This window comes from Saccopteryx leptura, chromosome 6 (genome assembly GCF_036850995.1).
Source record: "Saccopteryx leptura isolate mSacLep1 chromosome 6, mSacLep1_pri_phased_curated, whole genome shotgun sequence".
In the NCBI taxonomy this organism is placed as follows: Eukaryota; Metazoa; Chordata; class Mammalia; order Chiroptera; family Emballonuridae; genus Saccopteryx; species Saccopteryx leptura.
The window spans coordinates 41874009-41894687 of NC_089508.1; the positions used below are offsets into that span (position 1 = coordinate 41874009).

At 36.8% G+C, this 20679-nt stretch overlaps 1 protein-coding gene across 3 annotated transcripts in view; it reads right to left on the reverse strand.

Moving 5' to 3' along the window:
• Positions 1-20679, reverse strand: part of ARID4A (AT-rich interaction domain 4A) — a 62933-nt gene that overhangs the window by 20737 nt on the left and 21517 nt on the right. For all 3 annotated transcript variants that reach the window (XM_066388489.1, XM_066388487.1, XM_066388488.1), the window contains exons 12-17: positions 9605-9677; positions 8544-8638; positions 8297-8394; positions 7524-7755; positions 4318-4568; positions 1702-1899 (exon numbers count right to left, since the gene is read on the reverse strand). In XM_066388489.1, coding sequence (XP_066244586.1) covers positions 1702-1899; positions 4318-4568; positions 7524-7755; positions 8297-8394; positions 8544-8638; positions 9605-9677 — 947 coding nt within the window. The remainder of the gene's footprint in view (positions 1-1701; positions 1900-4317; positions 4569-7523; positions 7756-8296; positions 8395-8543; positions 8639-9604; positions 9678-20679) is intronic.

Below are 20679 nucleotides of genomic sequence, written 5' to 3' on the forward strand. Positions count from 1 at the left end.
TAGAAACTTAACTGGTTAGGAAGAATGCGACCATAATAAAATGACCATTGAGAACAGTCATACAGTAAAACATTAAGTAGATGAGAGAGAGGGATGAGAGCAAGGTGAAATTCTAGAAAGCAGAAGAGAAGAAGAGCAGACACACAGATGATAAAAATGGATGCCTGTGAACTGAATAGAATCTGAGGAAAAAAGACTATAATGTACCATAACTGAAAGGATAGTGACTCAAAGATGGTAAATGTAGTCCTTGCCCCCTGAACTCAACAACATGTACCTACAAAACAACAGTGAGATAGACTAAGTATCTAATGTTAGCAGAAATGTGAAGGGCATTGGCTGGTTTGAAAAGAAAAAAAATTTAAAGGTTCATATGAAATAAGCCCATATTTTCAAAATATTTTATGTGACAAACCCAAATGTTCTAAAATGATGTGACGTGAAAGAAACCTAACTCTCCCTCACTAAAAAAGGAACAAAAACAAAACACCAGTTAACATTTACTTGAGCACTAAGTACCGGTCCTTGCTCTAAGCATTTTGTATGCTATTACAGGTGCTACCACTATTTCTCACATCTCTACAAAGTAGGTACTTTATCTTCCCCGACCTAGAGATAGGGAAACTGAGGTATAACAGAGTACACTTGAGTATATAGGGAAATCTTAAGAGCACTCTGGGTACAAACAAATACAGCAAGCAGAGGTATTAAACACGCAAGGCTTTCTAAAGGGCAAAGAGAAAAGTAGTCTCTGACATTCAGTAACTAGCCTGGTCCTATCAGGTGGGCCTTGGTGTTGCTACAGAGTTGATCTGGCCTCACAGCTAGGTCGCGGTGTTCTCCTACTGAACATGAACAATTTCACAGAACGTCAACATCAGACAAGTTTTGCAACGTGACCGTGAGGGATCAAGACAAAACAAGACCACTCCCTAATTGTGTGTAAACACAGAAAAAACAGGAACAACGTCCAAGCTACCAAAATGACCAAACATCCTTTTTCTCCTGACTGCAGCTTTTTTGCCAATTCACAGCATTAATATTGGTCTGGTCTTCTCTCCTTATAGAGAACATTTATAAAGGTAACCAATCACAGAGTTAACCCTGCTTCCTGATAGCATCCAGTATAGAACAAAGCTCCATTTTCTTAAACCCTCCCCCAAATCACCTCACAGAAGCTCAAATCTAAGTCCTTTCTACCATTCTTTTTTTAAATAATTAATCAACTCAGAATTATTACAATGCTTGATATAGTTTTGACTTCTGATAAATGGAATAAGCAAAAAAACCCCATTTGCACTGCAGGGAGCTATGGGCCTGGCTCTCTGCCCACATCCTGCAGGATGTCCTCACACAGTCCTGGGCTATGGCTGTTCCCAAAGGTGGTGCTGGGCTTTCATTAATTCATCTAACGCCCTCTTACTGAATCACCCTGCCGTTCTCCATGCTGCACATTCTCCCTCACTGCAAATGAGTAATAAACCCAGTTGTTCAAATACAGGTATGAGCCAGGTGACCTCTGGCTGGAAGTACTGACACAGCTAATAAGAGTGGGAATGTTGGAGTCTTGGAAAATTAGGATACAATGTATACTTTATAAATAAAACATACACCATTTGCTTTGGTTCCTCACAACATAAATTTGATCTTTTTGAACCACTGAAAGAAATTTCAATATAAGAAAATACATTTCTAGCTTACCTGACATTCCACCCATAGTAATGTACCAAATATAAAACTTCTCCATCATCAATTTCAGTGCTTTTAATACTGGCTTCATAGATTTTCTGCGTTTTCCCTCGTCCATACTTTACTTTCACTTTGGTTCCTGTCAGGCAGGGCTCCATGTCTTCCTCATCTTCCTCCCCTTCTGAGTCACATTTGCTTTCAGTTTCTTCCCTGCAGCAAGTTATAACATTGATAATGCTACTAATAACATAATGGAGAAAAATTAATATATGCTAAAAGAATCCAACATGTAGAATAGTCACAACCTAATTATCACCTTAATAGCATGTCAGTGGAGGAGGAGAAGAAGGAGGAGAAGGAGAAGATTTTTACGAACTACTCACTAAGGAATTTATTATGTAAAGGTCCACTGAACCAAAAGTAAATCCAGACTTCTCAAAGGCCAGTCAGTCATCACAGGTAATGATGAGGTGGAGTCAAATAAATCACGTTTGTTAAAACCAAATGAAAACCATATGCTCTGAAAGTCTTTAGAATTCATACTCAAGTGTCACCTGAGAAGCAAAAATTATCTACGGATAGTTTGTAACTTCCTGAAACTAAGTTGTTTTAAACCTACTTTACTACTACTTTCTGCTCAATTTAGAATGGTTCTTAGCAAAACTATCTTTTGGTGGACAAAATAATGAATGTGACCTAGCTGCCTTAGTAACCATATCTTTTAAACTAGTTTATATTTTAAAGGTTTCCCTACCCTAACAAAGAAACAATAAATATTTGAATATCAGGTCGCTTGCTGAAACTGGGACAGCACCAGGAGAACAAAGCTTCGTGAATCTTGCACTGATTTCTATTTGCTTTTACTCATCTCCCATTAGATTGTCTTTGTTTTGATAATCAGGTATAAAGGAGATCCATGCTGGAAGGTCCAATAATATTTTTAATATTTTTTACAAATAAACATCCTGTGTTAACTTTGCAAGGATTCAGAAAAGATCTAGATCAAAGGCCACTCTACTGTTACAGAGTATTAAATGCTTAGGAGGAAGCATGGTGCTTTCTAATAAACATAGGGCATCATTTTGGGGACCACCAGGGGGGTGACTTGACATGAAAAAGCTTTGACAACTTATATGCTTTGGGAATGTTTTTTCTCCAAGGGCACCTTCCAATTACAGCCTGATATGGTAATTTCAAAACACTATGAGAGAAACTACTAAAAACAAATTTCTATAGATAAAAAATCTCCCATTTCCATGATTCCTGCTATAGAATGAGAATATAGACTATGTTTGTTTACATATTCAATTTATATTTAATATAGGGGAATAATACTGTTCTTCATATATGTCTGAGATTTTCTCTAAAACATTTGGTCCATTTACCTATCAATTATAAAGGTTTTTAAAAACCACATATTTTACATATGTATTATATATTATATTTTGATGCTTATTATTAACAAAACTTCAAACTATAATAAAGCCCTACCTTTTAAGTGGTCCAACTTGGCTTAAATTTATTGTCCAAGTATTTGAAATATCATTATACTCAACTCTAATTTTTCCTAACCCTAATTATATTTTACTACAGAACTTTCTTTATTCACTAATCTAATACGCATGTAATTTTGACAGCTCCCGTACTTATTTATACTGAATCATAAAATTAACTTTCCCGCTCACCAATCATTCCTATTTTTCTAAATATTTTTTCAATGGTTAGCTTTCAGATGAATGTCAGCCAATAGTTGGATATAGGAGACTACTTTTCCCAAATTTTGCTCAATGGCTCAAAATTCTAGAAAACTTAGCATTGCATAATATTACACTGAAAAATGAGTATGGAGGCGTGCTTATATAAAAGTGTGTTATGCTGTTGTTGCTGAATTAAATTCATTCTCTTAATAGTATATAAAAATTAGTAAATCTATTTGACAACACAGAAATGGCCAACTAAATATCGTCGGATATTACTTTGATCTAGCTGGACTGCCTACCTGGTTACTATTAAGTCAATTCAGTCCATATATGTATATAATACATGGAAAAAAATACAGTTTTCACTCAACAGGAAACAGTATGGACATTAAACAGCTGAAATTTATTGGTGTGATGTGGGGCAAGAAAGTCTTTTCCAAACAAGAATCAGGGGTGCATGCCACTTAATCTAATACAATAACTTGAAAAAGAAAAATGTCTTATATAAAGCTAACACACAGAAACATCTGCTAGTACTGTGCACCCATGTGTTTGTTAGCTTTCCCACATTGTACCTTTTTTAAAATGGAATTTTTGCTGTCGCTGTTTCCTCTTGTCCACTTCCTCCATTTTTCTCCAGCTCCCTTCCCTGCTGTCAACTGCAGGACCTTTCTTTTGACTGGGTGACGCAGCCTTCTTTGAGGCCACTGTTTAGGGCACAAGTGCTATTAAAATGGTGCGACCAGTGTATTCTCCAATTCCGAAAGGCGATACACATCATCTTCACAATGTGTTTCACCTTCACTAGACAAGAGGAACGGAAGTCCCGATAAGAAAACATTCCCTCACACCTGAGTATCTAAGCAGGAACAGAGGGCTGCCAGGCCCCAGACAGGTGCTTCTGGAGAACAAATATAAGATAATGTACCTCTCTTGGCTTTTCTCTTCCTCTTCATCTGAGTCTTGGTCAGAATCCTCCTGCTTTCTAATTTTCTTCTCCTTTTGCTTTGGTATATTTTTTCTCCCCAGTAGTAGCTCAGTTTCTCTTTTCTCTGCAGTTTCACAGTCATCATCTACATCCTTATTTTCTGTATCATTATCTTTTAATTTGTCTTCTGTTTTCTCTTCTTCAATTTCCTTTTTAATAGAATTTGCATCTCGAGCAATTCTCCTTCGTCCCTAGTAGAGGGCATAGAAGCTTTAAAATAGCTATGAGTACGGGGGGGGGGGGGGGGGGGCAGGAGGTAGACAATAAAAAAATGAATCTTTTTCTTAACCTCTGTAGCCATCACTAGTCTTCTCTTTGACTTGAGAAACAACAGGGACAACTTAACTCCAGTGAAGTTGAAAGTAAAATAATACCTCGTATAAATCAATTATGTCTGGATCTACTAAGATCCTTGGCTACATACTATTGTACTTAAAAAAGAAAAATGTTCCTAGTTCATTACATTAGTTTTCTTTTTTAAAAATTGATTTTAGATAGAGGGAGGAAGGAAGAGAGAGAAAGTAAGACAGGAATATCGATCTGTTCCTGTATGTGCCCTGACCAGGAATTGAACCAGCAACCTCTGCGCTTTGAGACAAAGCTCTGACCTACTGAGCCATCTGGTCAGGGCACTACGTTATCTATTTTACTTTTAGTATTTCTTGACTACAATAAAAGTTTTAAAAGCAGTATCTAAATGTCAATAATACAAGTTGTTAATAATAGCGATAATAAATCAACTCCCTAAATTATGTACTTTTAAAAAGCTATGTTCTCTAATTCTATGTTTTTTAAGATAAAATTTACATTATCACTATATTTCTGTATGACTAGATTTTAAAAGGACTGAATTGCAACAATGTCTAAAAAGTGAGCTGATTTCTTTCAGTATGTGCAGAGCTCCCAGGGCCTGTAGTGCTCTACTGCAAGCAGCTTCTACCCAGCCTCTTATTGCATGCTCAACTGACCATTCAACTGGTGAGCCACTTAATTATTTCTTAAACTCTCCTTCAAGTCAACCTCCGCACACTGGCCAAATTCCCCTCTACTTGGAATAAAGTGAGAATAAAAAACAAGTTACGGAGCACTAAAATACTTTATAATATCTCAGTATAACAAATGTTTTTCTTATTACAAATAACTAATATGTGAGTTCCACAAAGGCAGGGACTTTTTGTTATGCTCACTTTTGTTATCTTCAGATTTAGACAGTGACTGGCACAGTGGATCGAGTGTTGATCTGGGATGCTGAGGTCTCAGTTTCGAAACCCTGAGGTGCCAGTTGGAGCGCAGGCTCATCTGGCTTAAGCATGGGGTTGCCTGCTTGAGCCAAGGTCTCCCTGGCTTGAGCAAGGGGTCACTGGCTCGGCTTGAGCCTCCTGATAAAGGCAGTATAAGAAGCAATCAATGAACAACTAAAGTACTGCAACTATGAGTTGATGCCTTTTATCTCCCACTTCCCAATTAAATAAATATTTGTATGTATAGATGAAAGCTGTTATCTATTAAAATTTAGGTCTGTATACCTTTGTCCTAGAAACCCATTTTTAGAAATTTGCTCTCTATATTCAGCTATTTATTTAAAAATAAATAAATATTTGTATGTATAGATGAATGCTATTATCTATTAAAATTTAGGTCTGTATACCTTTGTCCTAGAAACCCATTTTTAAAAATTTGCTCTCTATATTCAGCTATATATAGGACATTTTAACAGGCACATTTATTGTCACATTTCCTATAATCATAAAAATTTGGAGAAAATCTTGACAGATAAATTTATGGCACATCTATACAATGCAAGACTCATATAATAAAATACAGATGTTTTACCTAAGATGAGGAAAGTCGTTATATAATAAGGAGGTATTTCCACAATACATACAGTGAGGATACTTTCCAGTCTTAAAAAGGAGACACATTCTAACACAAACATGGATGCACCTTGAAGAAGTTATACTAAGTGAAATAAGCCAGTCACAAAGTGACAATACTATAATATCCCACTGATATGAGATACCTAGAGCAGGCATATTCATAACAACGTAAGTAGAATGGTGGTTGCCAGAAGCTGGGGAGGAAAGAACTGGGGAGTGTGTGTGTGTGTGTGTGTGTGTGTCAGAGGCAGAGAGAGAGAGAGAGACAGGGAGAGGGACACACAGGGATAGACAAACAGGAAGGGAGATGAGAAGCATCAATTCTTCATTGCGACTTAGTTGTTCACTGATTGCTTTCTCCTATGTGCCTTGACCAGGGGGCTACAGCAGAGCGAGTGACCCCTTGCTCAAGCCAGTGACCTTGGGTTCAAGTCAGCGACCTTTGGTGTCAAGCCAGTGACCATGGTGTCATATCTATAATTCCAGGTTCAAGCCAGCGACCCTGCAACTCAAGCTGGTGAGCTCCCACTGAAGCCGGATGAGCCCATGTTCAAGCCTGCTGACCTCGGAGTTTCAAACCTGGGTCCTCTGCGTCCCAGGCCGAAACTCTATCCACTACACCACCAGCTGGTCAGGCCTGGGGAGTTATTTTTTAATGAGTGCAGTTTTAGTTTTGCAACATGAAAACAATTCTGGAAAAAAGTATGGTGGTGGTGGTTGCACAACAGTGTGAATGTAGTCAATGAATGCCACTGAATATTGGTAATAATAAATTTTAGGTTGTGTGTATCTACCACAATTAAAAAAAAAAGAGACAAACCAATTTGGATGTTTCACAAAATTCACTAGAAGAGTCCATTTACTAGATGACAGTCAGAACGACAGTTTTAAAAAAATGGTTTCTAATCAAGTAAAAGAAAAGGTGACTTCAAACTTTTTCATTAAATATGATATCACTGAAAATTAGTATGTATCATAGTAACTGAACTTCTTTGATAGAGTAACATTGGAGGGAATGCTTAGGGACTATTTGAGATTAACCCCAGATGAGAATGACTTGAACAAACATAAAACAGAAAACAACAGGAGGAATGATTTTTCAGGTAGAAGAAATAATATGTGATATATTTGGCTAGGCTAGCCTGGCTGAAACATAACTGACTGCTAGAAAACAAATTAGGTTCATCAGAGTATTTTTGTATGCATCTGAAAGTGTCCAAAATAAAAAATGCTTAAAACAAACCAGGTAAAACTAGTTTAATTACTTACCCTTGGAGATTTTAATTCTATTTCTTCTCTTTCACTTTCACTGTTTGAATCAATATTTTCCTCAGGTTCACTCTTTACTTCTACTAAAGGCATTTCTTGGTCTACTTTTAGAGCCTCTTCCATTGGTTCTTCTAAGTCTTTTTTTTCCACTTTTACTTTTGGTTCATGGTGGTGAATAGTTCTAAATTGAATATTTGCAGAACGGCAGTATTCCTCAAAACCATAGAGATACCTAAACAAATAATATTTCCCTTTAATGAATCTTAGTCTTTACATTTAACTTGAACATGATTATTACTAAACACACATTTTTAAAAAGTAAACTTAATCCTTTTTTTTTTAAAAGTACTTTTTCTATGTTACTAATTTCTTGGTGTTTCATATGGAATTATAAACAAAAACGTTGATCATAAAGTAAAATTTCTTCCTAAAAACTCTGAGCTTGTGATAAGAACACAGTGATCGTAGTTTTGATGTGAAGTTTGTTCACACAGGAGAGACAGCTCCGTAACATGCGCCGTCATTTCAGACTACACATGGATGCGGACTGAAACTCCTGCGTTTGAAAGGGAAATGAGGACAACAAGAAAAACGGAGCACGGCAGACCTGATGCACTGAAGTAACTTTCAATCCCAAGTATGTATTCACCCAAACTTTTTTACACACTTTCTCCAACTTTAATGGTCTTTGATGTGTCTTATTTGTTAACAGAATAAATGGAAAATACTTCCTGTAAATATGTATTCTTTGATGAATAAACTATACTACTTACTTTCTATAAGCAGTTTTTACATTGTAGGAAGCAGCTGAATTCAAAATAGGAATGCCAAGGTCCATATAAATCTGCTTCCATACAGCACCGCTATCAATCTGGAAGATTAAGTGTTTGTTAATATTCGCAAAGGGAAATAATCTTTACACTAATATTCCACGTTCATTAAAAAAGATGTGTTTATTACCTAAAGTATAGTTAACAGTGAAACTTTAGATGATTTCACTTTTCATCACTTCTTACTTACATTGTCACATCCACCCTGTTGATAAACCAGTCTAAAGAGTTTGAAGAGATTGAGATCTTTATAGCCCAAAACCGGTGGTTTGTTGATTGGAGTACCTAATTTTAATATCAGAGTGTAGAAAAAACATGTTTATAGAAATGGAAAATACTAAGTTAAAAAAAAAAACTATTTCTAATTTCCCAAATTTCATTAATCAGAGGCATATATTTAAAGAACCTTAAATTCTTTTTTTTAAAGTTTAATTTATTGTATTGACACTTAAATTCTTAAACATAAAACATTGTCTACATTCTTTATACTGCATTGTGGTGGTCCTTAGATTTACTTCCACAACTAACAAAATCACCTCTCTAACTACCACTGAATTGGGTACAACTAAATTAAACCTTAGGACTACAAGGTGTAACCAACAATGTTGTCGGTTCAAGAAGCCTGGGTAAGAATACACACAACAAAGAGGGTACATTTTAGGCAAAGGTTCCATTTCCTCTGCTTCAACACAAACACTAAGACTGTTAGCATAATCCCAAGGATGATTTCTGAAGACCATGAGTATCTAGGACCATTTATTTAAGGGTTTCCCAGGACTAATGTAATATCAAGAAGTATGATGATTTTAAAGGTTCTATTTCTTCTAACTCTTAAGCTTTTATTTCTTCTAACTTCTAAACAGAAATCCTGTTCTATAGATAGGAACTGTTGAGACCAAGGATCAGGCTAGTTTACTTGCCACAAAGACAACATTAGTTAATTAATGGGTATAGATTAACATTATGACTGTTCACTTTCTATAACTGAAATATTAGAATAGGTTTTGGTTTTACAAGTCCCAAGGAGACTAAATTTAATTGTACCAAAACTACTTTCCTATACATTTCTACTCAAAATAGATATTAATAGTTGTTTTTATTCTAAGTACTTAATTTTTGTCAGGCACAACTGATTCTTAAGCTTTACTTTACAGCTAAATCCATGTACTCATGATTCTAACAAAAATGCATAACTCTAGAATCTAAAATGTAAAAGAAAGGACTACTTTTGATTAATGAGCATGAAAGTACCTCTGTCTTCCATAAACTTATAGAGCTGTTGGAGGAAGTTGTCCCTCTCTTCAGGATCAAGTTCTTCCTCAGGCTGTAAAGGTAAAATATACAAATATGTAGGATACTGAATAGGATGAGATATACTGTTGTCTTCTTCTTCTTCCCTTTTTTTTTTTTTTTTTTTGTGTGTGAACTCAATGTAAAGGGATATTTTAAACGAAGCTGAAAAATATGAATTTCCTCCAAATCCTAAAATGCCAGATTTCAGGTCATATTTTGAGAGAGTTGATTTGATGCCCTGGCTGGTTGGCTCAGTGGTAGAGCGTTGGCCCAGTGTATGGATGTTCAGGGTTTGAGTCTCAGTCAGGGCACACAGGAGAAGCACTCATCTCATCTACTTTCTCCACTCTTCCCCTTCTCCTTTCTCTCTGTCTCTCTCTTCCCCCTCCCACAACCAAGGCTCCATTGGAGCAAAGTAGGCCTGGACACTGAGGATGGCTCCATGGCTTCTACCTCAGGTGCTAGAATGGCTCTGGTTGCAACGGAGCAACGCCCCAGATAGGCAGAGCATGGGCCCCCGGTGGGTATGCCGGGTGGATCCCGGTCGGGCATATGCGGTATGTGGGAATCTGTTTCTCTGCCTCCCTGCTTCTCACTTCAAAAAAATACTATATATATATATATATATATATATATATATATATTTTTTTTCATTCTCTACCCTTCATGCCATTTATCATTCTAACCTTACCCTTGAGTATCACCCTAAGAACTAAGATTAGCCATGAAAAAAAAGGCTTAGGAATAGGGTGAAAGTATTTTCAATTCACTTGGGTCTTCTTTTGTTGTTTTTTTATTTTATTTATTGATTTTAGAAAGAGAGAGAGAGAGAGATAGCAACATCAATCTGTTCCTGTATGTGTTCTAACCAGGGATCAAACCAGCAAACTCTGTACTTTGGGATGATGTTCTAACCAACTGAGCAATCCAGCCAGGGCTCACTTGGTATTTTTAAAAAGCTCTTTTTTGGACTGATTTTAGATAGAGGGAGGGAGAGGGGAAAAGGGCGAAGATGGAGAGAGGGAGGAAAGATGGAGAGAGAGCATTCATTTGTTGTTCCACTTAGTTGCTTCACATATGAGCCCTGATCTGGAATTGAACCCACAACTCTGGCATTTCAGGATGATGCTCTAACCAACTGAGCTAACTGGCCAGGATGCTTTATTTTTAAATCCATTAAAATAACACAGTAGTGGCCTTTACAAATATACTGGTAGATGAGCACAGTAATTACAAATGTACTTATTATAAAGATAATGCACATACAAACAATAAAAAAATTTGTTATTACAAAAAAAAATTTGTTATTGTTGAAGGACTACAAACCAAAGGCTGCAACTCACGTGGCAAAGATTTGTTTGGATAGCACAATACTTTTTAAAAACTCAAATGACTTTAACTAAGTCATATCAATTTTATTTTGTCCCAGACCCTACCGCCTGCTCTATTATCACACTAGCCTGCTTTTTCATCTGCCTGTTGTAGTTGACTTTGAGACCCCTGAAAATAAGACAATGAAAATTTATAACTACTAATTTAGTTGGGGGGTAGAGTAGGGAAACTAATGGAAATTTCTACTAATTATAAAAACCTAATGATTTCTTCCTATACAGCCATGATTTTGGCTCTAGTCAAACAAAGTGGTTATGGGTTTTAATAAAACATTTCCTTTTCTAATAGATTACTTATAAACTAATATTTGGGAAAATTTTTACTTAAAATTCAGTCAGAATGATTTGTAACAGTGGAGTGCTTTTTTTCTTTTTTAGTGAGAGAAACGGGGACAGACAGACAGGGAGAGAGATGAGAAGCATCAATTCTTCATGTGGCAACTTAGTTGTTCACCGACTGCTTTCTCATATGTGCCTTGACTGGGGAGCTCCAGCAGAGCGAGTGACCCCTTGCTCAAGCCAGCAACGTTTGGGCTCAAGCCAGGGAGCATGGGTTCATGTCTAAGATCCCACGCTCAAGCCGATGACCCCATGCTCAAGAGGAATGAGCCTGCGTTCAAGACAGTGACCTCGGGGATTTGAACCTAGACTTTAACATTCATGCTGACACTCAGTCCACAGTGCCACCACCTGGTCAGGCAATGGAGTACTTTCAGTTTTGCCAAATATAAAGAAACTTAAGTCAAAGTTCTATAAAACCTCAAAAATTAGCAATTTGCAAAGTTAACTAGGATCATCAAGTGCTCAAATCAACAGATGACAGTTTTTAATATTGTCTATCAACTGTAATTAAAAAAAAACATCCAAAATGAAAGAAATATATAGAGAGATAGAGGCTAGTCTTTTCCCCCCATGTGAATTAAGAACATCTTGCTTTTGCAAGGTTATTACAACAACTGCTGGCCCTGTCCAGCTGGCTCAGCGGTAGAGAGCTGGCCTGACGTATGGATGACCCAAGTTTGATTCCCGGAGAGAGCACACAGAAGAAGCAACCAGCTGCTTCTTAACCCCTCCCCCTCTCCCTTCTCTATTTTTCTCTTCTCCTCCCACAGCCATGGCTCAGTTGGAGAAAGTTGGCCCGAGGCACTGAGGATGGCTCAATGGCCTTGCCTCAGGTGCTAAAATATAAAATAGCTTGGTTGCCAAGCAATGGAGCAACAGCCGCAGATGGGAAGGGCCTCGCCCCATAGGAGGCTTGCTGGGTGGATCCTGGTCTGTGTGCATTAAGGAAGTCTGTCTCTTTGTCTCCCCACTTCTTATTTAAGAAAAAGTAAAAAACAAAAAACAACAAGATCAAGTGCCTATCGGGAACACTCCCATACTGTACTGTATACCTGACACAGATACAAAATAATACTGAATCTTAACTGTTAATTGAAAAATAAAAATATAACTGTCAATGAGTTAACTCAACAAAGAAAGTAATTAGGTAGCCCAAGAATAGTTTCTGATGTTAATTTACTTTGTATTTTTTTAATACAAAAACACCTTATGCCAGATTGGCTCTATGCTTTGCTGGGTCCTTGTAATCACAGTATTCTCTCCTCAGACTAACAACTAATTCCCAGTATTCATTATCATACATAATTCAAGTAAGGCCATCCTATTCAGTGTATGTAAAAGCAATTTAAAGAGGCACTGATTTGAAATAAAAGTTTCTTCTAAAACAAGTAAATAAATGAAGCCATCAATTACAGACTAGGTATTTATTAAGTTTCTATCAACCATTTGATGCATCCTTAGTAATTAAGAATATAGTTTTAAGCCTGACCAGGTGGTGGCGCAGTGGATAGAGTGTCGGACTGGGACGTGGAAGACCTGCGTTCGAGACTCCGAGGTTGCCAGCTTGAGTGCAGGCTAATCTGGTTTGAGCAAAGCTCACCAGCTTGGACCCAAGGTCGCTGGCTCAAGCAAGGGGTTACTCAGTCTGCTGAAGGCCTGTGGTCAAGGCACATATGAGAAAGCAGTCAATGAACAACTAAGGTGTCGCAACGAAAAACTGATGATTGATGCTTCTCATCTTTCTCTGTTCCTGTCTGTCTGTCCCTATCTGTCCCTCTCTTCGACTCTGTCTCTGTAAAAAAAAAAAAAAAAAGAATATAGTTTTAAGTCAGTGGATGTCCAAGAGTAAATGAAGTTCCATAAGAAACCATGGCAATAAAATTTTAAGTTTAGGTGCAACTACCAGGTGTAAAAACAAGATTAAATGAATAAAAAATTTTACTTATAAACAAATGCCTACTTGAGATGAAGTATAATTTCCACACACAAAGAAGATGAGGTTATAAACAAAGATTTAAATTTAAAAAATTTTTTGAAGGGAAGGGGGGAGGGTGTAATGAGGAAAGGGGCAAGGGAGATGTTGAGGGGAATACGGGGGAGAGAGGATGCATTCGGGGCGACACTAGAATCTATGTAAACACAATAAATTAAAATCAACTAAAAAACAATTTTTATCTGGTGGTGTTTGCAAAAATTAAAACTGCTTAATCTCTTACAATAAGCATTTCTTCACAACCTTTTATTTACTTATTTATTTAAGATTTTAGAGATGGGGTTGGAGGCGAGCAGGAATGGGAAAATATCAGCTCATTACTTCTCATATGTTCCTTGACCAGGCAAGCCCAGGGTTTCAAAGCAGTGATCTCCACATTCCAGGTGAATGCGTTATCCACTGTGCCACCACAGGTCAGGCATAATCTGTTTTTGAAAGTAGCTGTGTTGTCAGTCACCTTGGAGTAGATTATTGCGTATTCTAGGAAATGCCTCCAACTAGAAGAATCTGCCTTCATGGCTTTTGTTTGGGGGCTTGTATTTGCTATCACAGTGGACTTCTCTGTTCATGGTATCTTCATACTTTTAAGCATTTCTATCCTCACTGATAGCTAGGTTTGCATCCCTCAGGGTTTTTAGAGTGGGAGAAGGTTGTAATAATGGGAGGTAGAATCCACTATACTGCTGATGAGCCTTCTTCTCTTAATTAGTAAAGCATGTGAACAGTAATTATGACCCCAGTAAAATGGCAGGGAAGAGTGTTAAAGATATAGGAGAGGCATGACCATGATCATTTCAAGAAATTTACAACTTTAGTTAGCACCAGTACATGCTACTTACTGAGTATTAGATAGTTATGTAACTATTTATCTACACTACTAACTTAAGAATTTTCCAACTTTGGAAATTATATCTTCAAACTGAGTCAAACATTTATTGATGGTTTACCATGAGTCAGGGACTATGCAAAAGTACTACGATTATATGAGAAAATGCAGTCTCTTCTTGTTCTTTTGCCCCTCTGAGTCTGGCAAGGGGCACTGAAGTGCAGAATCAATTCCACACAATGTGATTAAGTGTTGTAAAATATATAAAAGAATACAGGAGGGGATGAATGGTCTGCTGGGAATGAACTGATGGTGGTAACATCAGGGAAAGTACGCAAATGTGAAGAGCAGACAGCCCAGGAGCTAGAAGCAAACAGCATACGCACAAGGCTGGCAAAGGCAGGCTGTGATTAGGAAAAGACTTTGTGACAATATGCTGGAATATCAGAACTGGAAACTTTTGGGTTCTGGCTATGAGTTTTGACAGAGCTAAAGAAAAATTAGGTCAGATCTGTGTTTTTCAAAGTTCTCTGCAGGCCCTGGCTGGTTGGCTCAGTGGTAGAGCATCAGCCTGGCATGTGGATGTCCTGGATTTGATTTCTGGTCAGGGCACACAGAAGAAGTGCCCACCTGCTTCTTTACCCCTCCCCCTCTTACTTCGCTCTCTCTTCTCCTGCAGCCATGGCTCAATTGGAGCGAGTTGGCCCTGGGTGCTGAGGATGGCTACATGGCACTCTGCCTCAGGTGCTGAGAAGAGCTTAGTTGCTGAGCAATGAAACAATGCCCCATATGGGCAGGGCATTGCCCCCTAGTGGGCTTGCCGGGTGGATCCCAGAAGCTAGAAGCAAGAAGCCCAAGGCTGGGGTGCATGTGGGAGTCTTGTCTCTCTCTTCCTCCCTTTCTCTCAACCGAATTAAAAAAAAAAATCCTCTGCAAAGAGGAAGTTTGATGGACTGTGAGGGAAATGGAAGCTATTATAGCAGTCCACAGGGAGGAGGATCAATGCCTGAATTAGTTTTGCCATCTGATGATAGAAAGATAATTCCTCCCCTGAAAGAAAAATAGAGAAAGAGAGAAGTTAATACTAACTGCTTTTTTTAGTTTAAGTCTGTTAGCTTACTCCTGTTTGTAGTCTTCAAAGTTCCAAAACATTGTAAATGTTTAAGTTCTATGATGCTAAAAATAAGCCTATTTTACTCACAATTTTATCACCAATGATTAGCATTTAGGTTAGTCACTTTTTCTTTTTCTATTTTTGGACAGAGACAGAGTCAGAGAGAGGGAGAGACAGGAAAGGAGAGAGATGAGAAGCAACAATTTTTCCTTGTGGCACCTTAGTTGTTCGATGATTACTTTCTCATACGTGCCTTGCGGGGGGGGGCTACAGCAGAGCAAGTGACCCCTTGCTCAAGCCAGTGACCTTAGGTTCAAGCCAGTGACTTTGGACTTCAAGCCAGCGACCATGGAGTCATGCTTATGATCCCACGCTCAAGCAAACCCCGGCAACCTCGGGGTTTCAAACCTGGGTCCTCCACATCCCTGTCCAATGCTCTATCCACTGCGCTACCACCTGGTCAAGCCACTCTATTTTTATGTGAATGAAAATGACGTCTGTGAAAATGAACTGAGACTTTTTCCCACTGTTTCACATTCATTGAGTTTCAGGGCTAACATTAATGAAAATATAAAGGTAGGGGTCAGAAAATAGAGGAAAAATAAAATGACTGAAGATGTCCACAACAGATGGTTGTGGCATAATCACTTTCCCCTCATTCCTTTCCCAAGTACACTGACAAAAATGAATGACTATTCATTCAGAAAAGGTACAAATTCTACTGAAGAATGGACTTTGAGCATTTTATTGGGATGGGAGATGAATACATTTTGTTATTTATTTTTTAATAAGATAATACCTTGTTTTTGCTGAGTTATTAAGTTACTTAGCTAGCACCTCTGCTCATCAGGACACAAATTAGGAAGGTAAACACAAAATGTGCAAATTGTCAAAACATGTCAATAAAAGGATGCACTTTACACAAAGCCCCTCAGACCCATACAACTTATGCACAGTTCTAAAAGTGGGTCAGGGTAGTTTCTTAGCACATAACAGATCAGAACCACAAAGACTGACATTTTGAATATGGGAAGTGCATAAATAAACTTGACTTTTGTGATTTCCCTGTACTGTGTATTATCTATGCGTGAAGTTACACATCTTTTGTTGATGGGTATCTCAGTCCTCACAAACCCCTATAGGTACCCTTAATAAGTTGTTAATGATTCTACAACACTCTCCTCCTTTTCCTTTCCTTCCATTTATTTTTATTTTTATTTTTGGTATTCCAGAACAACAAGCTTATTTTTCAATATCAAGATGCTGTCTACAGCACCTCCTCTAGTCTCCTCTACTGGCTCCCTTTCTCATTCCATTCCTGAAACTCATCATGCGTTCTCTGAACTCCTCAATTCTTACAATACCTTCACCTCTCATCCCCCACTATTTAAAAAAAAAAGAAGGTAGGCTTGGAGTCCTCTGAACTGGGCAGATCACACTGTTGGGGAGGTGAGGGTGTTAGGACAGCACCCTCAAAGCACCATCACTCTGGGGGGTGAGCATTGCAAGAAGCACACCAGCAGCTCTGAGGGCACCTGTGGGCTGGAAGACTAACATAAAAAAAGCAACACCAGTAGCTGGTTATGCTTTTTTGCAGATAATTTTAAATTTGAGACATATTAAATAGCCTGGCTGAAAAAACTGTGAAATAAATATATACCAAAACAACTTACTAAGGTTAATGCACTGTAATTCAGGCAGAGCTCTCTTTGTTCTAACATGAAGTGCTGGACTATTTAAATCATTTCTATTGCTTATTATTTTTCTGAGTTCTTTAAATTTTCATTTTATTTCCCTATTTTATTTAGTATGAATAACAGAAATGGGCAACATGAAAGTGATACTCAAAGTAATCTACCTGATAACAAGAAGCTTCTGCGCAACATCTAAACTATAAGAAGTTCCCTATTGCTGGAGAACAGTGGAAGAGTGAATAAAAAGGTGAGCATGCATCAAATCACGAATGGCCAGATTTATAAAGGGACCTGACAAGTTAGGATAACAGACCTAAACTTCATCCTGTAGGTGCAGAAAGCCAATGAAGGGTTTCCAGCAGGAACCATTTATGCCTTAGGAAGATGTCTATGGATAATGAATGGATTGGAGGTAGAAAGAGATAGGAGAGGAAAAAACTAGCCAAAAGACACCCGAAATAAGGGGGGGAATATTATTAGTCAAGAACTCTTAATGCAAGTGATAGAAAACTATCCCAAACTAGCTTAAGCCAAAAGGAATTAATTTATGAACTCACAACATGATATAAGGAAATAAGATTGTCTACAGATGTATTGCTTGATAAAAGAAATCTATGTATTATGAGATACCAATCCCATGGTTCCTTCCAAAGTGAACTTTCTGGAACCTTACAACAAATCTTCCAAGACTTTGTTTCAAGTAGAAATGTGTTAGAATAATTGCATAGCCCACATTCATTCATTTAGAAACAATTTAATGAAGGTTTAAGCTGAATCAAACTCTGTGTTACTGGCTGGTGGTTATTTACATTGGTGGTAAGAGGAAAAACAAAAATAAAACCTGACAACCTCTGCTGTACAGGCCATAAATCTAGAGGAAGAGAAAAAATTTTCTTAAAAGTCTGAAATTTTCTGTAATCTCTCTATGCCTCCAGTTTTCCCAGTCATAAAAACATTCTGTTGTGAGGATTAAATAAATAATCTCACTTTAAAAATAACTTAGTCTCCAAGAATAAACTGAGAACACTGGAGTACTCTGAAGTTTCCACAAATAAAAAAACTCAAGCACTTACAATTTTATAATAGCAGAATATAATTCTAGGCATTAAATGTAACAGTGATCCCTACAAAATTCAAAGACTGGAGAAATGGGTATCACTGTCTAAACAAAAATGGACATCTCTTATAAAAATTAATTGAATTCTAATTTTCATTACTAAATACAAAATTAGAAGAGATTTATGAAATGGCCTAATACATAAGCCTACCTATAGCAGACTAAAAGAATGAAAAAGCGAATATTTAGTCTTCTAAACAATGACTTTTTTTATCTTATCTTTAGAAAACTCTCCTATACTCATTCATCAAAAGTGAATATAAGTCAGGAGTAATGAACAATTGACAACATTACTTATGTTTATACGGACTTTCAACCAATTTCAAAGCTCAAAAGGAAATTCAGTAATATCTTTTCTAATATGAAATACTCTTAACAAAATACATTTAAGTAATACCCACAAAAAATATTCTCTATTTACCAGTGAGTTAAATTTTAAAGCTGTCAAGATAGATACGATCTATTTCCTGTCAGACCCTCAAATCTTTTTCCCATTCAGTTAACAGTACAAAACATATTTCTTATATTCGAATCCTGAACTACCAGTCCTTCGGAATTCAAGTAATTTTAAGTAAAGAGATGCTTCTCCATGGTAAAGCCATGGAATTGCAAATCTCCTTATCAAGGCTCTATTAGGATACTCAAAGCATTAAATAAATATAAAAACTATGTCCACTGCCCATTAACACTGCAGAAGTATCTAACACTTGTATGATTCTACTGCATAAAATTTACAAACACCAAATAAGAGACTCAAGTATCGTTATAGTGGTTTACAGAGTATCATAAAATATCTTTTTGATCATTGTAAAGCAACATTAAATCTTCATGAAAAGCACAGGATAATTACATTTCAGGAAGGTTATGATCTGTAATGTAGCAAACAGTTTAGCCTCACTTATGTAGTAAAGGCCTATAATGACTAAGCCAGGTAGGCCATGGCTTATCGGTATTTAATTCATATTATAACATATCCATTTCCCCCCTTTTGCTCTATATAGATTCACCTGCTTTTCAGTTTATCAGTACATTAACTTTTTTAAAAATTACTGTTCAGAACAGATTAGAATGATTCAGCAACTAAATCTTAAAGCCAAGAGCAAAAGAATGTAGCTGATTATTTTTCTAAAGCAACCAAAATCTCACTCAAAAAAAATCTACCTGTATGGCCAGAGAAACAGGAATTAGTTTCTATCAAGGTATTTAAGAATTATGTTATAAAACTAACCATTTGAAAAATAATTTAAAATAATAATCATAAGACTCAGTGCCTGCATTTTATAATTCTGCTTTTATTTCTCAGTACACAAAAAACATCCTGGTTAACTTAATTTTAACCAGTTCATAATTATATAATACATTGTAAGAAGATACTAGCCTTAAAAAAGTCCTTATCTTTTTAAATTTCTTTACTTATTACCTGCAAACAATAGGTAACAGAGCTTGCCTCTGCTCTTCAATCTTTTTTACTGTTTACTCATAGCTCGAATAAAACATTATAATATTTATAAAATTAATAGCTGTAATAAGAGCACTATTTACTATCTTATAGATATCCTTTCCAATCTTACTACAAAGATCTTTTTACCCTCTTTAAAATTTCTGAGGTTTTTGGGGGGTGGGGAGTAGGGAAAATGCATTCTGAAAGGGACACCAATTAAAAGTATTAGCAAAAACAGACTAATCATTTTTCAATATTTGGTAATATAAGATCCTAAACTGTTAATTAAAAATAAAAATTAAAACCAGATTGCAACAGTTCACACCCTGAAAATGTGGCCTATTTATCCTGAAAACATATAATCTATAAATAAATACAGATAAAATACCAAAATCACATTTAATATTTAGACTTTATATCCTGAATTCTGCCAAACTGTCTCATCATTTTCATTACAAAATCTATTTTGTTTCAGAAAAATAGCCTTCATCCTCTGGTAGTCTAAAAATAGACTCCTACTGTCTCTTTTACAAAAAACAATTACGTTTGGTTACGAGTCCTACCATATCAGCCACATCACCAATACCTAAAATTCCTATTTAACCTCATTTTTGGCAATCAAAATGGTAACTAAATATTTTAAAAAAAAAATCTTACCTATATGCTGCATTTTCTTTCAAATGCAATATGGTTAGATTCCCCTTCTACTTAATCAGTGGTGTCTGAACATTTTTCAGTCTGATTTGCAAATATTTGCTTTCCCTCTTACGGCTAGCATCCGCAGGGTTATACAGCACTACTTACATTCTCGTCCACATAAAAATCAGACATTACATGAAAGGAAAAGAAAGACAGCCCATTTCAAAGCATCTGGCAAACCTCCATTGGCAACCTGCCAAGCCTCTGCTAAACCTTCCTGTCTTCCTGAGCATGCTCACTTAAAACCAACAGCATGTTACTATGGCAACTCTGTAGGCAGCCTCTAAGTATGAACCGCCATTCTGATTTCAGAGTGCAAAAAACCAAATACTGCAGGGGAAGTAAAAGGAGAGAAATGTTGCATGCCCTTTATCAAATACAAGTGTAGTAATTTTATTTCATAAGTTCATATTTGT